Below are 21828 nucleotides of genomic sequence, written 5' to 3'. Positions count from 1 at the left end.
CGTGAGCAGATCCAAGATTAATCTTTAGGCCTATATTTAAATTTATAAGTATATCATTGATTACCGAGGATGTGTGTGTGTGTTATAATGTTAGTAGTAGAGATTCCACTCATGTAAAATTATACAAACAAGTGTAATTGTGTGTATGAAGATAAATCACATTTTTTCCACGTCAATTTATCCAATCTACCAAAATGAATTGGATGTCGAGACCAAAAGTCTTTATGACTCTCCTCCATCTAATTTCAAAGCTCATAATTCATTGAAATATCTTTGATCTCAGTGTTTAACTTTGTAACATGTAAATTATTATAAATTAAACTAAGATACAGTTTATTTGATTACTTCATTATTACAAAAGGTTCATATGCTTACAAAAGTTTAAAAAATCACCAATTTAGATAATTTTTCAAATAACAAAAGGAAGCTGGTTATCAGTAAAAATCTTTAGAAATGTTTATGCTTTACAACTGAGATGAAAGATATTGGTGAAGCTTGGCTTTATTTTTCTAATATTTTGCAAATTTTAAATTATGTCTGTGTTGAAGATCTCATACAAAGGGGGAAAAACCTAATTCACTTCATAGCATAAAAATTATTTTATAGTAATTTTCTGACATTTAAGCAACTATGTATATGAAGACAGCACACAGCCCTTTCCTCTAGTAATCAGAAATGGAAAATTTTAGAATTTGTGTTTTAAAAAAGCACTTTATACTACGAAGCTTTACTTGATTTTTTCCATTTCTGATTTGATAAAAGAATTAATAAGTTTGGATTACTGCTACACATTAAAAGAATAAATTAAAAATATTACAATTTATAATTTGCCTTATGAATTTGAGAAAATGGGCAAGAAGAGGACAGGGAAAGTAAGACTATATTCAATACAACTAAGAAGGGAAACCTGCCAATTGTAATAAATACAATGACTTATGATGCCTTCACCCTCTTCATATAGTTGTTATAACTGGAGCATCTAAGTGCTTTATACCATTAGTCACTACTATATTGCAGTTTCAGTACCTTTTATACTTATGATTTATGTCTACAGAATAACCAGAAAAACCATATATGCCTTACATACAGATTCCAGGAGACAGAACTCAGTTAAGTAAACTTATTTTTTAAATCCAGTCTGTAATGGTGTTCTGAGACATGTGGCTTTCCAGTAAAACATACTCCTGTAGCTCACTTTCTACGTATGGACTTCTTCCAGGGCTCTACTGCTTTCTTAAGCTATATCATGGTGGAATCTTATCCTTTATAATGTTTTGGAGAAAGCTGAGGGTGGCGCCTGCACAATTTGATTTGGTGTAAAAATACACACCAAATCTGATTTCTGTTACATTAAGGCATTCTCTGACAAAATATAAAGAACAAGAAATGAAGTGAATTGTGTTTTAGAAATATCTTGCAAGCTTGTTTCCCCGAATACCTGACCACTAATTTTAAAAAATGGATCAAAACCCACTTTAATTGAATATTTAATAGATGATTTAATGGTTAAGTTAAGATACACTTTAAATGCTAAATATAAAAATGATTTGTGTTCGCTTACTGGAAATATTTGTAATATAAGCAAACACATATAATAAACTAATATTTGAGGCAAATTTACTAGGGAAGAAATGAAATGACTATTTTCAATTTATAAACATACTACATTCATCAAACTATATTTTTGACTAATAGTTGGCTTTTATAATATGAATATCATAACAGTGGATTGCCATTACAGTAGCAATAGTTTATCTCATTTTTTAAATGCGTAATATATTTTCCTTTAAAATGAGCCATTGAAAATATAAAAATGGCAATATCCTCCCAGAGAAAGGCCTGCATTTAAGTAGAGGGAAATACATCAATTTTCATAAATAAATGTACTTACTCTTATAAATTCCATCCTCCACATGATGCCCCATGAAACAGGGTGATTTACATAAAAGAATCTGAGATTAGCAAATAAGAGCATACAATCTAGCCTATGGCCATTTTCCAAGTCATATCAACACAGCAAAGGTATTTAAGTCTATTGTGCCTTAGTTTCCCTCTCATTGAAATAGTCAAAGGCTCACTTCATTTACTATCAGTAAAGAGAAATAAAGACATGCCAAAACCTTTTGAAAGTGTTATGTAAGTACTAGAAAAAGATCATTTGAAAATAATCCCCCTAATTTTTTCTTTTCATTTTCAGAAATTAATGTTTAAATAGATATTTTGGGGGTCTTGAAATGGCCATTTCTTCACAGTACATTGTATATAGACTATAGTTATTTTGGAGAGCCTGGATTATGATATCCCTAAGAAAATTCTAAAAACCCCTTGGCATCCCTCAAAATTAAACACAAACACATTATGGTATCTAAGTACTACTATTACTTAGAGATGCCCCAACATATTTACTACTGGAAAAAAAAAAGACCATTTAAAACCTTTCATTCTCTTTCATTATGAGAACCCCACACAAATGTTTATGGGTATGCTATTGATTCATACAGGCGAGTAGGCAATACTATACTGTGTTACAGGTATTCTTCCATTACCTTCTGTATCATAGTGCTGGATATACCATATAAAAAGTAAATGATACTGCCCAATCTCAGCAGTTTGAAAGAAGAATAAATCAATGGCATAAGGGAAGCAGGTGATGTAATGACTCTAGACTTAAGTAGATGGCTTGAAGAGATGGATCATGAAGTTTAACCTTTAAAATTATTCATTGGATATTAATATAAACACACAGAAAAACACGTTTCAAAGTTACTTTGTTTTTTTTAAAATTCTATTCATGAAATCAAGACTATTTTTTTTTAAGTGGTAAAGAGAAATAATATATTCTATACCTGGAAAATATCTAATTGCAAATAGTAAGCCTGGTCTTACTTAATGTTTCAGTTAAGGATGTTTGTAAAAAGAGAGGTAAATAATGTCTATATAAATACACTCACACACACACACACACACAATGGATAGTAACACCCAAAATCATTAATAAATGGATGGTAAATGATACAAATGCATACAAAGGAGATGAGAAATCAGATCGAATATTAGTGTATACAAGTCAGGAAAATGTTAATAACTGATTCGAGGAGGGTGGGAGATTGAGATAATGGCCAAATATACTTCAAATCAGCACCAAGAACCACAGCAACTAAGAAGGTGTCACTAACATGGTCTGGACTTTGATGACTCTGAAGGATATTCGGCGTTGTTTACCTAAAAGCAAGGAGGCAAAACTTCTCTCCTTTATGTTATGTGAATGTAATTTCTTTCTTCATATGGGACATGAAGCATTAAGTTTCCATCTAAATAACCTAGCAAAATAAAATACTGCTTTACAAGTAAAATACTAAGATATTTTGACAAGATTGGGGCATGAAGGTTTTTTTTGTATCTCCTGCTTTACTCACTCTCCATCTTGTACTGAAAATGTCTTACTTCTCTTAAAATAATTTGTAATGGCTCTCTTGATCTTTCCAGAGAAAGCACCACTGCAGAAACTTTACGTTCTAGGTGTCTCAACTTTTGGATCTAGACTAGAGTTTCCTCATTTCCTATATGCTGCCCTATGTTACATGTCCCTGTGTCTGTCCTCACGTTATTCCTTTTGCCTGAAATACACTTCTCATTCTCTTTCCAATTGGCGTCAGTTGGGTCATCCCAGAAACAGATGTTAGGAAGAAGTCAGAAATGCAAAAGATATATTGGGAGTAAAACCCAAGAAAGAAAAAGGGCAAAAGCAGAATTGGGTCAAGAGCTCTCTATTCATGATGCAGATTTTATTAAAGTCTCCATCTGCCCAATGAAAACTCCAGAACAAAATCAGGAGTTAGAGGTCTGAATGAACCAGAAACAGCTAGGCCCTTGAACCGCGACCTTGCTCAGTCATTGTCCCAAGAAGAGTTTGATCTCTGCTACAATGCAGGGACGAATCCTGGAGGTGCCAACAGGTGGAAGCTGTCAGCCAGCCACAGTCTTCACAGCCGAGCAAGTAGCTTTCTTATAGAGTGATCTAAGCATTGCATCTCTCCATGTCTGCCAAACCATTATTATCCAAACCACATATGAATGTCTACTCCTGTGTGAAGCCTCTAAAAATCATCCCCAAGCAATTGGTGGCTCTCCATGTTTCCATAACAATGCGAACTTTGGTATCTTATACCACATCGTGGCCTCATTATGTTTAAAAGACTCGACCTTTTGGAAAGTAGAAACTGCATCATGTTCTCATATTCTAAGTAAATAGCTTGGGAAATGGAGCACCTAACATATAACATATTCAAAAGAGGTAGAGGAAATTGATGGTTGGATGAACCTACCAGCTGGATAATTGAACAGTTTAGCTATTCCCTACTCTGGTGCAAAGACATTAAAGCATATACCTTGTATATGCCAAAGGACATTATGAACTTCTCAAAAATAATTTAATATACTTTAAGTACTAATAGGCGATTGCACTTTAAGGATAAGATATATTAAAAATTAGTACATTCTAAACCAAATTTTTGTTATGTTCCCAATCATTTAATGAACTGACCCTGTATAACACTTTTCACTCATTACTCTCATTTCCAGTTTGCTCAATTCACAGACTGGGAAAGAGGTTACCTAATTTTTAAGTTCTAAGATGTACTGTGTTTATTCTGTATTGTAAAATAATAATTTAATTTCAATGGTAAAATTTGGAGCTTTCTTTAATGACTTCCTTGGAGAATGTTTAGTAGTTCAGTAACATGCACTGTTCATTCAATCAGCCAACAACGTTGACTCTGTACCAGGCCCAGAGCCAGGCTTTGAGGACACAATGATGAAAGTGAAAGAAAAGGACAAGAAGCTCTTTTTCTAATGGAGGAGACAGAACTGCAAACAGATGATTTATTATACAGCCTGGGAAATATTATGACCAAAGTATAAACAACATGGGTGAAGCACAAAGAAAGGAGAAAACACAAAGAGCTAAGAAAGGAGCTTCGTAAGTTAGTTTAGGTTACAATTTGGTTTCATCTCTCTGTGTACTTTTAAAGAGGAAGAGAGGCAGAAACAAAGAAAGGCCTCAGAACATACAAAATTCCTTTCCAGAAAGAAGAGGTTCTCAGCAGGGTTGGTACTGCCCCCTAGAGGAAGGCTTTGGAAACTGCTGAGGTGAGGGACGTTCAGTTTCCCCAGTGATTTTGGAGACACAGATATTTAGCGGGCAGGGACCAGAATTGCCAGATGTCCTGCAATGCTCAGCACAGTCCTTCACAATGAACAATTGCCCTTATATTTCACATGGTTTTCAAATATTTCACTGGACATTCATGGAAGGGAAAGCTCTATTTATAATTTTGTGAGCCTAGAACCTAACTTTATTTTACACATAGAAATCTTTCAAGATGTTTAATATAATCTGGATTTCCTAGGAAGGCCACTAACCATGTACATCATGTTTCGCTGCTCTTGTTGTCCAGAACTTTACCAATAAAATCCATTTTGACACCTCTGTCACTAACAGCACCACCACACACGTGCAGGGGCATGCATTAATAACTGTCGTCTTCTTAGTGATGGGATTTGTCCCTGTCAGCATTTTATTAAATCTTTTAGTATAGCCATGCTCAAGCTTGACCTACCGAGACGCATATTATTTTATTATAAATTACTCCTTTTTCCTTTTAACTTGTATCTAAATAATGTGAGTAGATAGGTTGTATTACTTAGGAATTTTATTTTAGGATTATAAAGGTGACATTACTAAATATTGACTCTAGAGTCAGTACCAGGATTGACAAGAGGTGAGAACCACTACAATCTAAGTTTTCTAAAATTTCAAGACTGACCTCATTCTGATGAGAAGACACCTAAGAAGTTGGGAGAGTGTTCACAATTACAATGTTCTTATTATAGTCAGCAACTAAGTGTGCTATCACATTGCCCAGAATAGTAGGGCTGGCTGCATGGCTGGAGGACAGGTGTTCCTGCATAGACATAAAGGGTCCATGTTCACCTGTAGCAGGTATAAGAGAAAAAAAGTAACAACTGTTCTTTGAATGGTCTTCATTTCTTGTAGTTTCTTCTTGGGTGCTGAAAATGAAATATGCTACCTTATTTTTTTAGGCATTAATATTTCCTGGTGGTTCTCTAAGCAGATAAATTGCTCCTAAACTAAATAGATAAAATTGAAGAAATGTCCTTGAATTAACACTTTAGAAGAAAACTATCATCCTTGTAATGATCTTTTCCATTCTCTTCCTACCTACAGACTAACATATTATTTAGCATTTCTTCCATTCTGCCTTAGATCAGAGTTCTTTGATACATGTCTGTCACTGTCATTTATCATTCATCCACTTACTCAGGCAACAAACATTTAATGAGCACCCATCATGAGCCACGTGATACATTAGCTGCTAAGAGCACAAAATTAGTAAGTTCCAACTTTTGCCCTCAAGGAGTTCAGAGAGGTGGGAAAAAAGGAAAATAAACAAACAATTAGTTTGCCAGATAATGTTTAGTCATACAGTATTTTTGACGGATATACAGGTGTAGAAAGTGATGTCATCAAAAATTTTAGTACCTTAGATTGAACCCTAGACATAGTAAGCTCTTAGTAACAGATAAGTTTTGAAATTATCTAAATTGTTTCAAAGCTGAAAATTGGGCAGATACATTGATGAATTAAAATGGAAAAATACGGCTCCTGCCATCAAGACGAATGACATTCTGACAGTATGGGATATTGCAATGGCATGAGGACAGATGGATAATTTTTCCTTTAGCCACCATTTCTCCAACAACTGCCTTGCTGTGTGCCAGATACTGTGATATCTGCTGGAAATACAAAGCTGACTATATCCTGCTTTTTCTCTCAAAGAATTTAGTCATAACAAAAAAATTGTTTCCAGAACTAGAAATGCATATCGTGTGGCTAATAGAATTACATTTGATGGCAGAACTAATATCACACAAAGTCCCAGGCTCAGAATTAGGAAAGAATCAATATGGAAGAGGCTGACCTGGGTGAGCCAGGTTTTAAAGAGGTTTGTAGCCTAGGGGATACTGGCTACAAGAGATCAGGAATGAGCCAGAAGTCTAGAGAGAGACAGATAGGTCGGAACCCAGGATGTGAATCCGAATACTGAGGAAATAGTGTTTGACACAGCAGCAGCTTAAATACTTCCACAGAGAAGCTATAGGTGAATGAGGAACAAGAAGACAAGTTTTAGGAAAGGCTCAGGGCTCTCTAAAAATTCCAGATTAAAATTAGATCATGACAAAATGAGTAGCGAACAGCCAAATAGCCATCAGAAATTAGAAGCGTTCTAGTGGTTACATACTAGATTCATTCATGTGTTTATTTTTAATTTTTTTGTGAGCCTGCTTGCTATGTGTATACTATGTGGTCCTAGGATGATGACACTTAGAAAAGACAATTTTAGTGCATATTACAAACTAAAGCTGGTTGCTAAAGAAGAGCATTCAGCTGAATTTCCTTGTCTCCTCTTTCTTTTACTAATTAGGAGTGGGCTGAACCTTTAGTACAAGCTATCCCCCCGTCCATCCATTCATCCTTCCACTCAATAAACACTTATTACCGGCTACTAGGTGAAGGCCCATCCTAGGTGGTGGGAGGGAAAAAAGATAAATAGACCCGACCCTTGTCCTTGAGGGGTCAGTGTTGGGAGGCCAGTTTCAGCTTGGGAGAACAATAGCACAAAACACATCGATTTCAGCAACAGAATCTGGATCATTTTTTCTTTGTCAATAAATTTAAATGGGTATGCGGACAATAATCAATAAAGTGGTGCCTGCACAACTGTTACCAAGGAAATATTTAACTCAATTCCTGGATGCTACTGTCTCTGTGTAGTTGGGCCAGGTTGGCATTCCGATTGCTCATAAGGAAAAAAGACGATGAAATACTCTAGTTCTTCATATGCCAAGATGAAAATCATCAATCTCAATCCCTGTGAAAGATGAAACTACTTTTGGAAAAAGAGCAGTGAACTCTATCAGTCTTTCTAAGGCAATGTAATCTTTAAGATGATACAGAGAGGGCAGAAGCAGTAGGGAAGTTCAGAAGAATTTATATGAGGAAAAAGGGAAATGATGAAAATTTTCCTTCAATTTTACAAGGAGCTAAAAATAAGATAGGACATATATTAAACCCAAGTGCCAACAGTGTTTTTTGAAAGGTATGTAATGTATTCTAGGTGCTAAATAATTTTTCTGCTCATCATATATAAATTGTCTTCATCTAACATATGGCTACCTTGATATTTAAATAAGATTTTCTACTAAATGGTTCAAATTACTCTAGAAAAATGAAAATTTAAATTCCCTCTTCTCTTCCTCCCAAACTGCCAACCCTCAATCCTTTCAACTAATATGTATATGCCAAATCTTTTTCATTTCTAGGATTTACCAGTTGTCATTTCCAGTTTTCAGTCATGAAACTTATTTTTTAACCATTAAAACTTGTATTTTTCTAAATTTATATTCCAAATAAAAGTCTTTAGTATTAAGTAAATCTTTAGTAGAATAGCTTATAGTGCCACACCCAAGGTTAGTAGAAATTGCATCTTATTTTTGCTGATTAACTTCAAGAAAATCTTTCCTCTGTTGTTATGCCAGCTATGAGGGGTTTTTGTTTGTTTGTTTATTTGTTTGCTGCCTTGTAATCCCCACCCTAGGTAATAGCTATATCTGTATCTGTCATATAGGAGGCACTCGGTAAATATTTGCTGAATTAAGAAATAGTGAAGGTGAATTGTGTTTAATTGGGAAGCAATGTCAGATAGTGATGGATGAAGAACCCACATTTTGAAGCCAGATTGCTTGGGTTTGACTCCTGGCTCTGCTGGCATTAAGACCTTGGGCAAGTTACTTATCTTTTGATCTATTTTCTCATCAATAAAATGAGTATAACGATACTACTTTTCCCCATATAATTGCTGCCTGGATCAAATGATTTAAGGTATATGAGGCAATTAGAACATACTAAGTCATATCGGTGTTAGCTGTTATTGTCATTATCATTATCAATGTTATTCTGGAAGGCTGAGGGTTAGGAAAGAAAGGCATTGGTACAATGACATTCGAAGAGGACAAAAATGTTCTCCAGATTGGAAATTAAAGACATATGGGTTTCTCTCTAATGTTCAGGTTCCTCATTCATACATATATTAATTAAATGATTCTTGGGAGGTAGAAAAGGACATAGGTGGCTTCAGTGGTCTTAGCAAACAGCTACAGTTTTCCATTCCAACCCTTTTGCTTGGCGAAATCATATCCATCTTTCAGGGCGTAGATTAGGCATATTTTTTTTCTAGGAAGCCTTCTTGACTCCAAAGACTCAGGTACCTTTTTGATATGCTTTTGCAGCCTCTTCTGTGGTGTCTGACACACTTTTATGGTTACCTAGATGCTAGTTTGTATCTTTACTGGAGATTCAATTAGTCCTTTGTGGTATTCCTAACTCCTGGATCAGTGCAGAAAGGCATATACAAAAGAGCAATGCATAGAGATTTATTTAGAGTTTCAGAGATAGCATAGTGCGCAATATAGAATATCAAGCTACAAAACCTGCATAACCAAAAGCTTATCACATCTGCCTACTTAGCTCAATCCACCCAAACGGTGTAGTTGGGATACTTTCTTGTAGAAAATAACAAGAAGAAGCTCTGAAACATGTATCATCAATACATACATGTTTGTTTATAAACTATATACATGCTATTAGTATGTCATATTATGTATATAAAGTATACACAAAAATAGAAATTCCAAATAGAAAACATTAACACATGCACATATCTTCTGATGTAGCTTAAGATTGGTTTGGCAATGCCATTTACATCTTATTCGCTTAAGCTTGCATTATTAGTATTGTCTTCAATCCATAGTTTCTTGGCAGGAAACTCTTGTCTATTTACTGAGGGGTAGTTTAGTTAATACTGGGAAATAAAATCTGTAGGTCATCTCAGCAGGGACACTTGAAACTGAATACAGCAGGGGCAGCCCTCTGTAGAGTGGGTCTCCTACTCTTCCTTCAGCATATCTGGAATACTATATGCAACACTGCTCTACTCAACACAAGAATCAAGTCAGAACACCAGGGTTAATCCATATATCAAATATTTTTTGTTTGAAATATATAATTATAGCTTTTCATTATCTTATTCCTCCATATCTAACCTATCAGCAAATATTGTCAGCTATACCTTCAAAATACATTCAGAATCTGATCACTTCTCACTTCTCCATCCATTCCAACATACTGGTTCCAAATGGCTATCATCTGGGTTAGAATATAGTTAGTATAGTCTCCCAACTGGTCTCCCTGCTTCTGTCCTTGGCCCCGGAACCTCAGGCAATGTGATCTCATTAAATGTGTGCCATTTGTCTGTTCAAATGGCTTACCATCTCAGAAAGAAAGCCTAAGACCTCACTGTGAGATAAAAGGCCTTCTATGATGTGTCCTCATTACTTCTCTGCTACTTGCTCACTCACATCACACACAACTTTCCTTACTTCTGTGGTCTTCTCATTTAGCCTAGGAGATCTCACAGTAGATGGTGAAAGATGCATTTACTACAAATAAAGAATCAAGAAAGTTTCCCTATGAGGTCAACTACGTTTCAAAGCCTTTCCACAACTAGGTAGATTTCCTTCTGAGACTGTCCCAAGCCAGCCCTTCTGCTAATGGCCACCAGGACCACAAAACTATTCTGTAAAATCGATGTTTATTTCCTTGATTTACTACAAATACAAGGTTTTATATAAACAAAGAGCACATTTTCATTATTTAATTTTATAGATAAGTCTTCAAAAGCAATGCATGTAATAAAGATTATTTGCAATACCCATATTTGATGCATCGTCTTCACAACCACAGTTTAACATGAATTTAAATTAAGCCAATAATTCCAAGGTGACAGTTTTATCTACAAAGGCTCCATTTTTATTTAAACTAATTTATTTAATGGAACAATTTAGGACACTGTTTAAACTGATCCAAATAACATTCAAAAAAGAAAAAAAGGAAAATAACTTTAAAATATATTTTAATAGTAGAAATCGTTTTTAAAGAAATAAATCTTAGTCTCAAATGTGAATGTTAATTGTACTATTTCTTATTAAAAAGATTTAAGGAAGATAGCAATGTAATCATTAGAAAAATGTGAACTGAGATAAAATCCACCACTCTCTCATAAAATACTAATACACAAATATTAAGACTTCTCAAAAAATACATGCTGTGAAATGTAACAAGTGAAAACCCTGAAATAAATAACATACAAAATTATAAAGTTCAAACACGTTATGCTTCAACTCTTATTTCACTTGATTTCCATTGCTTTCTAGATGCATCTCATGTACAAATAGTTCAAGAAACCTGGTGATTTTTTTTTTTTTATTATAAGGGCTGAGATGGCAATGATTGAGCACTCTGCATTTTCTTTGGTAATAGAAAGTATGATATATGAGAGAGGAATAAAAATCTAAGAAAACCACTCAATAAATTATTCAATTTTCAGATCAAGCTGATTTAGAATGAATTTCCTTCAAGTTGCCAGTATGGAAAATGTAGTTTACTGGATAAGGACACAGTGTTTAAGAGAATATCTGGGTTTGTATCCCTGTTTTTAGTAACTCCTTGACTGTAGACAAAGCACATAACCTCTTTTAAATCCCAGTTTATTCATCAAAAAAATGGGATCATAATAGGAAGTACATCTCAAAGTGAAAGATATATGCCACTGGTGGCATTCAAGATGGCTGGTATTTGACTTTTTGTCAAATACTATTTATTTTAGTGTGTGTGAGAAAGATATAGAATTAGTAAGTCAAATAAAAAAATTACAGAGGAACTCTCTCAGGATAAGCCTAGGGAGCACTATGGGAATCTCTCTTTCTCAGAGAGTAGTTCTTTTCGGCTGTACTTTGAAACTTCATATCCATGCACATGGACTTTTAAAAAACTGTAGAATTGTTTACACAAATGACTCAAATGTTGTAAACAGAGACCTAGAGTTCATGGGAATTTGTAGAACTAAAAAAGTGAGATAACAGTCATAAAGTACTTAGAGTAGTGCTAAAGTGTATTAAGAACACAATAACTGTTGTTAATATTTTTTCCTTTTCTATTTTACCATATTACTGTGATGCTAATAAACCAAAAATACTATGCCCCGGCATAAAAGAAGTTAATGAGTATCTGTGCATAATAAAATCATCATCTGTTACTTTCCAAATGTTTTATAAATAGGATGCATCAAGTAACCAAGAAACCAAGAAAGAATAAAAGAAATTAAGAATAAAAATAAGTCTACGGCCATGCTACCCTGAACAAGCGTGATCCTGTCTGATCATGGAAGCTAAGCAGGGTCAGGCCTGGTTAGTACTTGGATGGGAGACCACGCAGGAAGACCAGGTGCTGTAGGCATAAAAAATTAAAAAATAAGGGATTGTAAACTGACAAGGTCTTTGCAATCTGTGAAGTCAACCCAGGGTTGCCTTGCCTAAAAAAATTTTAAAAAAATCAATCAAAAAAAAAAAAAAAAGAATAAAAATAATTTTTTAAAATGGGGTAAAAGCTTACAGAAAACAAATGAGCAAGGACCTGATAAAATTAAACAACATAAATCATTTATCATAAAAATATTTGGTAAAATAATATAGTTTGCATTGACATTGGGGCTAAGTAAATCTGCAAATAAAATCTGAGGAACGATCAAACCCAGTGAACAGTACCTATACCATCTCCTTAACCTTTGAATCGGGACATTTGCAATAAATAAAATAGCTTTTTACTTATTTTTTTAAAAATTCTATCAAGTAATGCAGTACATATCACTGAAATAGAGGTCTTAAACTTTTCCTGTCATTTTTCTAAGTTCCTCTTTTCCAAAAGGGTGAAAAAGGCTATGTTAATATTCAACATAATATTGCTTGGAAATTTTCCTTTTCAATGCATGTTATGTATTTCCCATTTTATTGCAATTGAAGTTAAATATTTGCCGACAGGCAGTACTTTCCACCAAAAAAATATGTTCACCATTTTGTGAATATGTTATATTTCTTTTAAACAAATGGTTCTAAATTTAATCTACCAACATATAAAGTAGCTTTAATATTTTTTGTGTTCCAATTCTTAACACAAACTAACCCTAAATTTTCTTTTACATTGGCCAAGGATCATTCAACAATAATCAAAAGACAGTTAATATATAACTTAAAATCTGGATGTCTTTAGTGATAGTAAGGTTAAATTCTACAGTATCAATAGTTCTTACATCCAAGAATTAAGTGAGGACAGAACAGGGCCCAATCTGGTGAAAGTTCAAATAATGGGTAAGCCATGTGCCCAATAAAATGCATCAAAAGTTTCACCATGAATTTCTTATCTAGAAAAGTGAGCTATAGGCAAATGGATAAGTTAGACAGTCAAGATTAGGATAGATTAGGCACAGAAATGACACCTAATGAGAGTTACACATGATGAATGACAGTAGCTAATGTTGGAGAGTTGGAAGAAACCTATTAATGACATATGGGTGCCTCTCCAAATGAACCGAGAACTCAATGTAATAATTGAAATTTAAAAAGGAATTGTTCTATTTCTTGCTTGAAATGTGTAATACAACTATAATTATGTTATATAACCAAAAGTAGCTTCTTCAAGTGGGTGAATTTACTAGAACATTAAAGCTAATTTCTGGACAACAAACAAATGATTCAAAATCACCATCGAGCTTTATCAAATCACTGAATGTATTTGTCATCCTCAGTAACTGTTTTGGCATCAGAAAATATTCTATTTTGATTTTTAGCTTTCGCTGAAGAAGTCCTTTCCTGCTACATATCCTCTCTCATTAAATAATGCTTTCCAATCAGTAATCTTATAAAAATAATAAGAAGAAATAAATAGAATACATTTTAAAGAATGACATTTCTTCTAAGATTTAACATTTTAACTATAGGAACATTTCTCTGGGTCCCAAAAAAATAAAAAGAAAATTTCCTTTTTGAGTACCTATCAATTTTTAACAATCTGGAGCATGTAAATTTATAACATGTTTTCCTGACAAAAATATACATTTAATCATACTATAAATCAATTTATTCGCAAAAACTTTACTAGTAAATTTGAAAATCAAATTTGCATTTAATTTTTTTGTTACTGTTTTTTTTAAAGGCACAGCTAATAGCTAAAAAATCAGTTAACATTTTATATCAGATTCACTTGATAGCCATAAACCATAAACACTATCATTATAAAGTTACAATGATAAAATGTATTAAAAATCAAGTGGTTTGACTATAAACTAGCTTAATTTTTGTTTGTACCACATCTCTTATTTCCTGAAAACAAAAACAAAAACAAAAACAAAAACCTAGCACATGGCTATTATTAAGATATCAAATGAAAACAAACTTAGGACCATTATTATCAGGGCATTCTTATAATGTATATATCCCATTAATCTATTAATGTTAATCTGTTTTCATTCTATACACTTAACTTCAAAATATTTTTTTATAAATAATAGAAATTTTTGTTTTGAAAAATACTGATTATAATAGAAGTTAGAAGTTATTTTAAAACTTGACAATTATAAGAGGAAATTGATAGCAGAATAGGTCAGAAATAGGGCACTTGGCTTGGTTTTCACAGAAATGATATATTGTGAACCCGTATTGTGAACTCATATTCTCAATACATTCTAAGTAGTAGAAAAAATTCTGATGAAAGAGCATGTCAATAAATTTTGCACTTACTTTGCAGAGGCAAACCGTCTGTAACGCACTGCAACTCTAGTGCCTCGGCCCATTCCATCTTTGGCTGAATCTGCATCTTCTCATATTTACCATTCTCAGTAATGGACTCTGGTTGACTGTTGATTGGTCTAGTTTTCAAGGTTTTCATGTGTTGTTGAACTTCCGCCAAGAGAACAGCTTGTATTGCTTCAGTTACCTGTTAAATTTGTGGTTTTATATGAAATTTTTTAGTATTATTACAAATGGGTCTTGCATAGACCCCAAACCCTGGAAATTTGATTTGAATAGGTTTCACATAAATTGCAGTGTTTCAGTCCACTAGAATTAGCAATCTGAAATAACTGAAATGCAGATACTGAGAACTGGCACCCAAACCGCCACATTATTCTTTCGTAAACACAAGAGATTTTAAAACAAAAGTTGAAAAGAGTTCTGAATTCTTTGTCCTAGGATATTTTCATTACTACCAGATGATCAAGAAAAATAATTTTAGTATGTCATATTGCTTTTAAAGACAAGTTTAGCTTGTCAAAAAATGTCTAGCTCTAAAGCACTATTTAACTAAAAACATTTATTTAATCTAGGTTTAATACAAAAGGTTAAAGACAAGACTTTAATAATAAATCTCACTAAATTGTGTGTATGTGTTTGTGCCTTCATATAGCCCAAAATACTGCAAGGCATGCCATCTGATTATTTTACATACCTAGTCAAGGACCTGTGGTTGAGTGGAGGGGGAAGGGGATGCTTGCCACAGGACATCTAATATTTTCATTTTTAAAATGATGAACCTGGGACATGACATCCCAAATGCCACACAAACTTGATGGACAGGCCTTCTGATCTTTGCTTCTATGGTCTTTGTAGTATATACACTCACTCCCAAGGCTCTATCTTCTTACCCCTGAGTGAAAACTTAATGACAGTGTACCTTAGTCTCTTCCTGGGAAAAGATGAGGCAAGGTCCAGGAGTTAAGTCAAGTTCAAGGAAAGCCAAGTGCTGAATCAGTGAGAAAAAAGGAAGAGTACCACTGGTCTATGTGAACTTGGGACATCTATCCATTTATCCTTCTCTGGCTGAGAGTTAAACCTTTCATATAGTCATGTTCCAATGCCTGCTCCTTTTCCCTTCTAAAGCCTTCCCGCTGTCATGACTCATGTTCCGCAATTGGCACCATGCTTTCTCCTTTATCCCAGTTTATCCATACAACACCTGGAGCCTGAATTTGGGGCAACACCGAGATTGGTGAGGAAGAGATGCTGACACTCAAAACAGAACATGTATTTATCTAAATATTTATTTAATCTCTTTTATGTATCATGGCAGCGTGTGAGACTTTAAGGCTCCAAGGACACTCAGAGAGCTGATATCAATGGCAAATGCTTTCTGAACCACTAGAGCAGAAGGAGTCAGGCCCCTGATCTTCAATATAGGAAGCTTCTCAAAAGTATCAGAGCAGCTTCCTGATCCTGATCATCTCCCTGTTCTTGTCCACTCATATGCTCACACTCAAATGCTTCATTGGGTTGTAAAAAAAGGCTAATGAATGAAATGATTTTACCACTGTAAGCCATATCTACTAACATTGGAGTAGGTATATAATGCTTACTCATGCATATCACGTGATGAGATGCTCAACACTGTGTGAGCTGTGTCAAGAATGTAACATATAGTTCTACATAGAATGATACTGGTAAATCATTTCTATGATGTATGATAATATGATGTATTAGCTATTAGATATGATGTTTACTACAATATATTGACTAAAATATATTGACATACACAATACAGGTCGATCACGCTTATTTATGTATAGCATATGATGGGACAAACTATATTAATTATTCATGAACAATTTTATATCACTGAATTCATTTCGCTTTAATTTTGTCACATATTTTATTTGGCAGCACTGCTTCCAAGATATAGATGGTATGGTAAAAAGAGTTCAGAATCACAAATGAAAAGGCCTGAGTTTCAGATCCAACTATAAAAGTAACTACAAATGCAACCTTTGACAAGTTCACACATTACTCTGGGACTTCATGTCTTCATTTACAAAATAAAGTCTGTGATACTGGAGAAGTTAGGATGAGAGCTTCCAGTCACAGAATCCTATGTGAAACCTGCTTCTATCCATAACTATAAATCAAGAGGATGTTAGAGGATCTTCTCAAACCCATTGTATGTCCAGATTACAGTCGATCCTGCAGAATGAGCAGTTCACCATATGCCCACATGGGATTATGGCTGCCCTGTCACACTGAGATCACTATCATCTCTGAGAAAAATCTACAATTGTGATTTAGAAAGCTGTCTATCCCACTGGATATAATAGCATATAATAGGCTGGATCGATACTCTTTCTTTAAAATATACAGGGATTTATGCAGTTTAATCTAACATTTCTAATTATTCGATTTTTATATCATGACCACATTTTTAAAATTTTGAATTTGGGGGGTTTTGGACATTATCACTGCAAATGTATTATGTAAGAATAATTAATATATCATTGAAAAACAAGAAGCAAAAATGACAAAACATATTAGCCATAATGAGTAGGATACTCAGAGCCATAAAACTTAAAATTGAATGGCACACATCTAATTGGAAACAAACTCAAAATGCATACGTTATGCTCAGTGTGAAATCAATAAAGTATGGCTCCAAATTCACAGAGAAATGGTACATTTCATAAGCAGGTAATAATGTTATCGCAGTATCTGGTATACAGTGAGCACTAAATAAATACTTATGGAAATGAAATAGATTCTCTACACTTTAAAATATAAACTGTAGAAAGTACAATTATTGATAATTTCTGTCAATCCTTGAGTTTCTCTAGTCTATAAATATGGTAGATAAATTTTGTAGATAGTAAACATAAAATTTACCCCAACAAAATATAAAATTTTTATATAACTTTATATATTTTATATAACTTTATTATTTTAACAATGAGCTAGAATTGAAAGCACTATAGCTAAAAAGCTATCTTCCAAATATATATAAATAAATTTCTCCAAAAATACAGATATGCAAAGTATAGCATTCTTATGAGGGAATGTATAGTGATTCAAAATAAAGTCTACAAATCCATTGGCTGGAAAGAGACAGATCTGGGCCATATACTTATTACTAGAATGATTACTGTGCTATAGGCAAGCTGAAAATTTTAATGGTATTCTACTAACACCTTGAAACAGTGAAGTACTACTATAAAATAGCACAGAACATTATAAGATTCGTAAGAGCCCCCAAGGCCTGCTTGTAGTTCCAATGTCCAGATTTTCTGCTAGAAAAGCATTTTCCCAACACACAGACTCACAATGGCCTTTCATATTCTTGTAACATCTGGAAAAGCAACACTTCTCTTAGAGGCCTGGATGTCATATTTCACCCATTGCCGTTAGTTTATAAAATCCCAGGAACTTTAGTGCAGCTTCAGAAACATGCAAATTATCAACCTCAAAATCTTACTGTTGCTTTTCCAGCTTTTCGTTCTATGTTAGGCATGTTTCACATGTTAAGAAGCAAAAGAGACAATCTTCAGAAAAACTCATTTACCTGCAAAATCAACTCATTCTTACCTCTCCCTTAAAGGTAAACCCCGTCATTTTCTAAAGTAGGAGTTTGCTCTACTTTGCAAAAGCATTCTATTACCACCTAGTTCTCTAAAATACATTTAAAAATAGATTCATATTAACATGATTCAACTAACTGATTAAATGAACAGCATTAGGAATTTGAGGACTAGGTAATGAAACATTTAAATGGATACTTGCAAACGTCTCTGTTGCTCCTGAAGGGCACGGGAATTCTCATTCCCACTTTATACATGAGGAAAATAAATAATCAAGTTAAACTCATCTTCCAGAGTCATTCCTCAGGCTAATGACAGGGAGGAGAGGAGAACACTGAAGCTTGGACTTCCTTTAAGTGAGTAATAAATGCAAGCATTTTGTATGCAATGCTGAAGGTCATGGAATCATAGAACCTTAAAGATCCATTAGTCCAAACACGCTCCAAGCTACATTAAAACTTACTTGAAGGTCCAATTAACAACTACAAAAGATCTTTAGTTAGAGCGATTCAGGATAAGTGTTCTGTAGAAGTCTTCTCCTTAAGGATTTTTTTCCTGATTGAGGAATTCTTTGGCTACTGGAGGGAAAAAAAAAATCTCACCTTTTATAGATAAACTCTTTTAGGGTGATTGCTAATATGCTGGTAATGTCAACATGTACTAATGTTCACTTTATTATCACAGAGGCTTTTTGCATAACCATTCATTCATTAAATATTTATTGACTGGCTGCTGTCACTATTGCTTTTCCAAGCATTCGTCAAAGAGGGGTGAATGAGACCAAGTTCTTGCTCTCAGCAAGCTTCTAAAACAGTGAGAAGACAGAAGATAAGCAAGCAAAAAAGCCAACGGTATAATTTCCATTAAGAGCAAGTAAAACAAAGAAAATGAAACTGGGTAATGTGATGGTGACTGGTGCCATGGATTGGGGATGGTATGGTGGCAATATTAGATAGAATGATTGGGGAATACTTCTCTAAGGAGTTGGCTCTTGAGCAAAAACCCAGATGATGAATGTAAAAATAAGAATTCCAGCCCAAGAAAGTTCTTGATGTGGAAATGAGTGTTGTGTGTTCTGGAAAAAAAAAAGTCAATATGGCTAATATTACAAATAGGAGAGAGAATGATAAGCAAAGAGGTTATGCTAGGGGCAAATCATATAGAAACTGTAGGCCGTGGTAAAAAGTTTTGATAGCCATTCCAATGGTATTTATTTGGTTTTATGGTGTCAAATCTCATAGCTTGTTCTGAGTTACTTTCCTTATTTTCCTGTCCAATAATAACTGTTTGTATTTGAAGTTACTGCTATTCTTGTCTTGCAAAATTTACAATCATTAAGCTCATGAAGAAGACTAAAGTTCCAATAAATATTCATCTAATCAATGCACAGATATTTATCATACAACATGCAAAGCTATCTATTTAGCTGTTAGAACTTAAAAAGAACTGAAAAGAGGAAGGACTTAAATTGGGCATTGAGAAAAACCAGCTCTCTAATCAGCTCACAGATGAAGCACTCAGGAGAGAAAAATGATTCTAATTACACATACCGAATTCTCAAGATGAAGGACCTTTGTGTCATGGCATATTTTGAAATAAAATAATAGACAATTCTGCCCTAAACTGAAACCGTAATGGGCAATAAGTTGTGAATAACAACATGAAAATTTCTTCCTCAGCTTCCTCTATTCATACCCCTGAACTTGGTGCATCCTTACACAAGTTATTTTCCACTTTTCCCCTGATTATTAGTCTCTGCATTAGTCCTGTTAAATGAAATGCCCTGGGAGGACATTTGTGAAAACAAGGGTACCTACTTACTGCTACTCTCAAGTAAAGGGAAGTACAAATGAACCACAGCAGCAAGAAACTCTTCCATAATTTCAAGAACACAAACTGTTCATACCTGCACAGACTGGTCTCTCCAACAGGAAATAAGCTTCAGAAGTGAAACATCAGCTTCAGGTATATGGGATTCATTCTTATCTAGAAATAAATAGAACACATATATATCTTGAAAGTATTAAAATTGAATATACCTCAAGAGTCCTCAACCCCAGCTTCACATTGGCATCACCCAGGGAGATTTTTTACATAAACATTAATGCCCAGGTTCAATTTTCCAGAAATTCTGATTTAATAGGTCTCATGGTGAGGGTGGGACAGGCATTAAGACTTTTTAAAAGTATTTCAGATCATTTTCATGTATAGCCAGAATGGAGAACCATTAATTAATTTGTATGTATTTCAAACAATTATACTAATACTTATTCAAATTAAATCAAATTCATTGTTATACCTCTATACCTCAAATCCATCTTTTTTTCCACTTTTTTGTCAACAAGAAGCAATAATATTCCCACCCAAAACAGATCACTAATATTCTCTCTTAACAGATCCTCATAAAAATAGTTCCTGAAATTGTACACTGCACCTAACACACAGAAATCATATAAAAGATTTCCTTTGATTTGTCCTTACCCAGCTATACTACTCTGATCAATAGATATAGCACTTACGTTTTAATTTGCCTCATTTTTTTACGTATTGTTTCTTTTAAGTTTGCCCTCTTGAATGTCCTTTCTATCTATTTGCCTTAATGTTCAGTGTGAAATTTCGAGAGTGGGCTAGGACTTGGTTTATTTAAATTGATCCATAGTGTCCAGCAGTTTCTTGCACAAAAAAGCACTTAATAAGTGCCTTTTTATTAATTGAAAATGTACATATTATCGTCCAAGTGAAAAATCAATGAATTAAGGCTTTCCGATGGATAAAATATATTATGTAGGTGCCAAATCTTGGGAATGAGATAAGAAAGAAGGATGAGGGGCTTGCCCTGGAGGGAAAATTACTATAATTGTCTATTTAAATTAATGTATTAATATATGTTTCAAATCCTGATATCAACTATTTAAATTAGTATTAGTCTGATACGTATTTCATTGAAACACCATTTTATATATTAATAAATATGTATGTGTATCATATTAATGGTCAAGGGAAATGTGTTAAAAGGTATTTAATATAACATAAACTGAGAACATAAAAGAAATAAGAAACTTCTGACTCATTAATATCATTTTTTCCTGATGGAACATATAATTTGAATTTGAAATGACCAAGATCGGTGCATAAAACTTGTAAATATGATAGAGGACTATGATTTTGAAGTCATATTTTCCATTTCTTCATGAGCACAGCCAGTAAGAGAAAAAAATTTTTTTGATCTCTCTCCTTTTTTCTTCTATCATTTTGTTAACCTTGTGACTCTACCATCAAAGCTAAATATGAGTATCAACTGTAACTACTTACTGGCATCATGGGGTACTTCACAGCATACTTTAATGTGATGCTAAAATTTTAATATGAAGTAGAAATGAGAGCCAACTTTTCTTGGCAACGTCAGTGAGTTAAAGAACAAATTGCAATTTCAGGGGAAAAGATAAAAAGAAAACATTCCAAGTTTACC

The 21828-nt window shown here is 33.9% G+C and overlaps 1 protein-coding gene and 1 pseudogene across 5 annotated transcripts in view; one reads left to right on the top strand and one right to left on the bottom strand.

Moving 5' to 3' along the window:
- Positions 1–21828, bottom strand: part of WDR72 (WD repeat domain 72) — a 202116-nt gene that overhangs the window by 60249 nt on the left and 120039 nt on the right. For all 5 annotated transcript variants that reach the window (XM_015595872.2, XM_025038947.1, XM_025038946.1 and 2 more), the window contains exons 17-18: positions 20266–20345; positions 14770–14965 (exon numbers count right to left, since the gene is read on the bottom strand). In XM_015595872.2, coding sequence (XP_015451358.1) covers positions 14770–14965; positions 20266–20345 — 276 coding nt within the window. The remainder of the gene's footprint in view (positions 1–14769; positions 14966–20265; positions 20346–21828) is intronic.
- On the top strand, positions 12315–12433 carry LOC112469733 (annotated as a pseudogene).

This window comes from Pteropus alecto, unplaced genomic scaffold (assembly GCF_000325575.1).
Source record: "Pteropus alecto unplaced genomic scaffold, ASM32557v1 scaffold86, whole genome shotgun sequence".
In the NCBI taxonomy this organism is placed as follows: Eukaryota; Metazoa; Chordata; class Mammalia; order Chiroptera; family Pteropodidae; genus Pteropus; species Pteropus alecto.
The sequence above is the reverse complement of the archived record's forward strand: the minus strand, read 5'-3'. Positions and strand labels throughout refer to the sequence as shown.